The 6,543-nt window shown below is 37.4% G+C and overlaps 1 protein-coding gene across 1 annotated transcript; it reads left to right on the top strand.

The window, feature by feature from the left end:
• Positions 1-462: 462 nt before the first annotated feature.
• On the top strand, positions 463-5,065 carry BRS3 (bombesin receptor subtype 3). Its single transcript, XM_006924199.1, has 3 exons — positions 463-1,037; positions 2,573-2,924; positions 4,594-5,065. Exons 1-3 carry the CDS (start codon positions 604-606, stop codon positions 5,005-5,007), a joined length of 1,200 nt encoding a protein of 399 aa, XP_006924261.1. The 5' UTR covers positions 463-603; the 3' UTR covers positions 5,008-5,065.
• Positions 5,066-6,543: the final 1,478 nt, after the last annotated feature.

Below are 6,543 nucleotides of genomic sequence, written 5' to 3'. Positions count from 1 at the left end.
CACTTGAATTATCCCTCATTGGAAGTGACATCAGCCCTGTCAAAATGTGAATGATTTGTTGCTTCGGTGCCTTGCTGATATGAAATCTAGGGGAGTGGATTCAAGTTTGTGCTTCAGAAGACACATACTTATTTATCATGTAAAAGAAAGTGCATTAGACCACATTCTGATTGCAGAGAAATGAATGAGTTCCAGCAGAAAAGTGACAAGATCTATATAGATCTTTCGTGGTTAGATATGGAAACAGAGTGATTCTAATTAACAATAGGTATTATTCTATACTATCTAGGTATTCATAAGATTCCCCAACAGGGAAGAACAAGCAACTGCAGAGCATTTCCCCAACCCCCCTCCTTCTGTCACTGAAACATCAATAAAACTCCTCCACCTCCCACTCTTCAGTGCCAGATCTGTAAGCACTTAGCCAAGCATGCTGGGAGACACAGAACAACTGAAAGAAAGGAGTATCCGGATGTCTTGAATTTGCTTGCCATTCTGCTCTGTTCCGCTACCATCTCATTACTAGACGTGGGCATTAGACGTGGCAATCAACTACACTTTAACTGAGCAGAAGAAATATTAAAGGCATAGTCTTCAGAAGAAATGCCTCAAAGACAGCCTCAGTCACCTAATCAGACTTTAATTTCAATCACAAATGATACAGAAACATCCAGCTCTGTCGTTCCTAATGATACCAAAAATAAAGGATGGACCAGAGACAGCTCTCCAGGAATAGAAGCATTGTGTGCCATCTATATCATGTATGCTGTGATCATTTCAGTGGGTATCCTTGGAAATGCTATTCTCATCAAAGTCTTTTTCAAGACCAAATCCATGCAAACGGTTCCAAATATTTTCATCACCAGCCTGGCTTTTGGAGATCTTTTACTTCTGCTAACTTGTGTGCCGGTGGATGCAACTCACTATCTTGCAGAAGGATGGCTGTTCGGAAGAATTGGCTGTAAGGTGCTTTCTTTCATCCGGCTCACTTCTGTTGGTGTATCAGTGTTCACGTTAACAATTCTCAGCGCTGACAGGTGGGTTTCTTTTCTGTTGTATTTGCCAGGATGTGAAATGAAGCAAAAAGAAAGGAAAGCTTGTACTTAGCATATACTTGCTATGATTCTGCTTTTCTCATGCTCTGTAACCTGGGTGTAAAACTAAAAAATCAGGGGGCATTTTAAATAAAAGTTGGTGTAAGAATGTTAAAATTCTTGTGTTAGCATCAGAGGAGAGGTTAAAATTGTGTGCTTTGGGGATAATGTATTCTCTCTGAAGTGTAATTGTTTGCTTGAAAGAATACGTTCCCCCTGCCCCCAGTTTATTAAGACAAATTGTTCCAGGTGTAAAAGAAAAACAATTCATATTTTATACGTTAGTGCAGCCTAGTGGTGCAATTTTGTCAACCTTAAAACATCAGCCTAAGTGTGAAATTGACCATGTATGCATTATTGACTGCCGGGAACAATGAGAAAAAGATACATGCATCTAATTTATTTGAAATTCATTGTATTAATTAATGACAGAAAATGGTGAGGTTTTCAGCTTCCTGGTAACTCAGCGTAATGTCATCACTTAATTGTATTTGTTTTCTCTATAGGCATTCAATGAAATTCTCAATTTCCCGAGAAATAAATTAATTGTGGTTGACTTTTAGAGCTCTATATATAGAGCATGTGAGAACCTCTGGCAGTCAGGGTGTTAAGGCTCTCTTAGGATATTTTCAGTCTAAGTACTGTGTCTATTGTAGAATGATAACTGAAAGCATGAGAAAATTGAGTCTCTAAATGTTAAAAGTGGTGCTTAAGAAAGGCTTCAAGAAGCCTGTAAGTAATCAATGCCTGGCAGTACCTGAAGGAATAGATTCTTCAAATTCTGGAATCTGAAAGAAGGAGGAAAAGCCTTCCCTGTGTTTTTTAAGGATCTTTGCTTTGCCTGGTTTTATATTCTATTTAAGGGTAGATTTACTTAAAGGCTGTAGATTTTAAGGTGGATTCGTCACAATAAACAAGCATCTTTACATGGGCATGGGGCTTCCAATTTCACCCTTGCCTTGCCCTGCCCTAAATCTACCTCCGGATCGGCTTGGGCAACAACTTAGCACTTTTGAACAGGAAAGAAATTAATTCTCTTCTCTTTACTCCATACACTCATGGAATTCTTTTTTAGGAAGGTTGATGACTGCTCACTCATGAAGAAGGGAGAATTAGGTTTAACATCAGTCACTTGTACAGAAAGGAAAGCTTTTAGAACACAAGAATTATTCTCAACCACACACGAAATCACACCGAAAAAAAATGTACTTGTCCTAAATAGAGGACTTACATATAAAATTATAAAATTGCAAACCTGGAATATATCTCATATTGGTGAATAAGGGAAGAGGTGATTAGCATAAATAAAAAAATACTGGGGTGTATTATGTATATTTGAAACCATAACCAATTCCAGTTAATTGTTAGCTTGGTTATATACATTCGAATACGAGGTAAAACTAGATGACCACTTCTAACCCTAAGATTCTGTAATTCCCACATTTGTCTGACTTTTGCCTATGCTTATGTGTTTTTAGATACAAAGCAGTTGTGAAGCCACTGGAGCGACAGCCCTCCAATGCCATCCTAAAGACCTGTGCCAAAGCTGGCTGCATCTGGATCATGTCTATGATAATTGCTCTACCAGAGGCTATATTTTCAAATGTATATACTTTTCGAGATCCCAGCAAAAATATGACATTTGAATCATGTGCCTTTTATCCTGTTTCTGAGAGGCTCCTGCAAGAAATACATTCTCTGCTGTGTTTCTTAGTGTTCTACATTATTCCACTCTCTATTATCTCTGTCTATTATTCTTTGATTGCTAGAACTCTTTTCAAAAGCACCTTGAACATACCTACTGAGGAACAAAGCCATGCCCGCAAGCAGGTATGTATTAATCAGGACTCATATGTGAATTTAGAAAGTGAAATTCCTACTTTACCACATGTGAGCAAGAAATACAATAACAGTATATCACTTTCGTTATGGTCATGGACTGTGGAGTCTGTCAGACACAGAATTTAATTCCAGCTCTATCACATACTAGCTGAGCAATTTTGAGCAGGTTATTTAACCTCTCTGAGCCTGATTTTCCTTATCTGTAAAACGAAGATGGGGACAGTAACTCCTATAACACATTTCTAACTAATCAAAAATATCACAGTGTATATAGTACTAACACATAGCTATTTTTCAAGCGTACAGTGGATCGAAGACAACTTTAAAAATAAAGTTCGGTCTTCCAAAATGTGCTAAAGAGAATCAATAATCAAAATAGATTTGTTTGTGAAATATGAGAAGGGCACCTGTCTTAATCTTTCAGCAGAGGCTTGAATCAAGACTACAACTCAACGATACAGCTGTGTGTGTGTATGTGTGCGCGTGTGTGTGTGTAATGATTAGCATAGTTCTTGGTACATAGTAAGCATTCGACAAATGGTAGAACTAATATTAGAAAGGGGACAGCTGAAGTTTGAGAGTAGTCAAAATTATTTACCCCACGGAATAGTGAGAAACACTGCACGAGGTGAGACTATAAAGTCTCTTTTGTTTTAGAAAGTATAACACAATGATAGAAAAACACAGGATGATAGAACTGGCAAAAGCCATAACATTATTTAATGCAAACCAATCACTTACACACCAATGAATAAACTGAGGTCTCCAGGGATGAAATGCCAGTGGGAAGAGAACACAGTGACTCACAGAAACTTGTTTAAGACTATTGCAAGAGCCAGGTGTGCTCTCCTCTTATAAATATGAACAGAATAAAAAGACTATTGCAAAAACATTGTTCCACTTGATTTTTAAAAGCCTAACAGGATTTCTATATTTCTTGGGGGAAGAAGGATGATTCTATTCACCTCTTGATCAGTACTTGAAGAGCTCAGTGCCTTTTTTCTTTTTTGAGATGGTCCATTTTTAGTTCAATGGTGGTGCTCATGAGGCTAAAGTTGCACATTTAATGCCTACGTGAAGAGTTATCTTTGCTCTATCTGTGACCACAGGCAATGTTTTCATCTGGTTTATTTCTCTTATTAATAAGTGTAAGTAAGATTATTTTTACATAGGAAGGAGACACATGTTTTTATTCCTTTGACTATATAGTTAGTATTCCTATAGATTAAAAATAATTTTTGGTACCAACTTGGCAACTTTCATAAACCTCAGAAGAATATTTTAACCTAGTCAGCCTCTGCTGATATGGTGAAACAGTCTCGTATCTCTATTTTTAATTAAATTATTTTTTTGAGAATTCTATAACACTCCTTGAGATAATTGGAGACATCCTAGAGTACCTCAAAACCAGGGGTGGGAGTTTCTAAATTAGAGCTAATGAGACCAAGATCATGGGTTACCATGCCAATTAATTTGCTGTATTCTATAGCCACAGGCTGCCTTCCCACACATCCCAGTCAGTTATTTCGCAACCACATATTCAAGGGAACACCAGCTTGTTAACTGTAAATTTCTATGAAAATCTAGAGAATGGCTTTTTAAAATCTCTGCCAGCTAAATGATTTTCTCCTTTTGCCATTATTCTTCCCTCTTATAGATTGCGTCCCGGAAGAGAATTGCCAAAACAGTGTTGGTGCTTGTGGCTCTGTTTGCTCTCTGCTGGTTGCCGAATCACCTCTTGTACCTCTACCGCTCATTTACTTATCAAACCTACGTGGACTCCTCTGCCATTCATTTTGTTGTCACCATTTTCTCTCGGATTCTGGCTTTCAGCAATTCTTGTGTAAACCCCTTTGCTCTTTACTGGCTGAGCAAAACCTTCCAGCAGCATTTTAAAGCTCAATTATTCTGTTGCAAGGCAGAACTTCCTGACCCTCCTTCTGCAGATACTCCTCTTAACCACCTGGCTGTGATGGGAAGGGTCCCGGGTGCTGGGAGCACACAGGTGTCTGAAATCAGTGTGACATTGTTCACTGGGTGTAGTGTGAAGAAGGAAGATGATAGAGTCTAGCTTTTAAATTAAAAATGGCATTTTTCCTCCCAGAGTGTGTATACAATTCTGAATTGTGCATAGGTGTATGGTGTCAGGATTTTTGTTTGTGAATTGTGTTGAAATCTTAGGAGTGAAGGGCCCTTACAAGTAAAAGACAAACCATGATTTTCTTCAACGCATAAACATTAACGTTATTTGGCTTTCTAAATAAAATGAAGTTTCACTTTCCAGGTGTAGAAAGACACGTTTATATATGTCAGTTGGTCCTAAGGTAGGTTGCATAGGAGACAAGGTAAAATAAACAAGATGACACTTAAAAATCTAATTTGTTTCCATCACATCAGTAATGCTTCTAATTTCTCATATACTCCTGTGATCTGCATAAAACTGTGTTTGTGTTTATTATGTGGTGTAAACCTAGAGATTATATGTTAACATATGAAAAAGGGATCAAAAACATCTCTTCTGCACTTTCCTTAAAAAACAAAGTTCTAAAAAATAAACCTTCATGGGTATTTTTTACTGCTCTTTTCCATTAATCTCTATTCCATTATAACTAAAGCTTTGCAGTTGCAATGAAAATGTTTTCAGGTCAGCAAGAATAAAGCAATGAGTCAGGATCAGGGGCAAGGAGCTTATCTTACTGGGTCAACACTGACTGACTGACTTAATGTAGTTCTACTTACAACCACCATTGATTGATAATTGGGCAAGGTTCCTTTCACACATATGGTGAAGAACTTGCCTTATTTACAGGCAGAATAAGTGGCTACGTTTATGGTGTCATTTGAGGGCCCCAGAGAAGGACTCTTGTCAAAAATCTGCATGCCTGAAATTCCTCCTTTACGGAAATTAATTTCTTTCTGGTAAGCAGTGCCCTCTTTCTAAAAAATGCAGAAGTACCACATGAAATCTCTAACACCTGGATTTGCAGTTGTTATCAGATTATCTTCCTGCTTGACTTCATTAAACTGGATGGGGTGCCTAAGTCCTGTAAGAGTATGACCTAATTAATTTCTGCCCTTGGAAATCTGATGGAAGGTTCTGGTTTCCTCTGCTCCTACTTGCTAACACTATAAGCTTGTTCGTAATTGTTATTTAAAACAACTGTTGTCAGTAGACATCAGATTTAGATTTGTGGTTTCAGAAAAAGTTTTCTTAGGGGCAATTTAAAGCATATGTTTGGTACTAGAGATAGTTAAATTTACATTTTCTAAAACTTGATTTGGGGGTGTGCTTTTGGTAGTTTTGAGCTTTCTTTAAATGGCTTGTGTAGTTGTGAACTTCCGCTAATGGTGTGGCTCCAAAAGGGGATATATATCAACACTAGACTTTACATTTCTGTAAAACTGGTTTATTTAAGTGGGGGTGTCAATATTGTATTAGCATTGTTTTAAGATGGACATTGTAATAAGTGGGGAAAAACAAATAAATATTAAAGTTTCAAATGACTGTGTAACTTTATATTCTAAAAACAATACTTCTGACGACTATAACTGAGAACCCATTTTAATCCCCCAATTTAAATTATTTTCAAGTCACAAAGCTCCCAAA

This window comes from Pteropus alecto, unplaced genomic scaffold (assembly GCF_000325575.1).
Source record: "Pteropus alecto unplaced genomic scaffold, ASM32557v1 scaffold139, whole genome shotgun sequence".
Classification (NCBI taxonomy): Eukaryota; Metazoa; Chordata; class Mammalia; order Chiroptera; family Pteropodidae; genus Pteropus; species Pteropus alecto.
The sequence above is the reverse complement of the archived record's forward strand: the minus strand, read 5'-3'. Positions and strand labels throughout refer to the sequence as shown.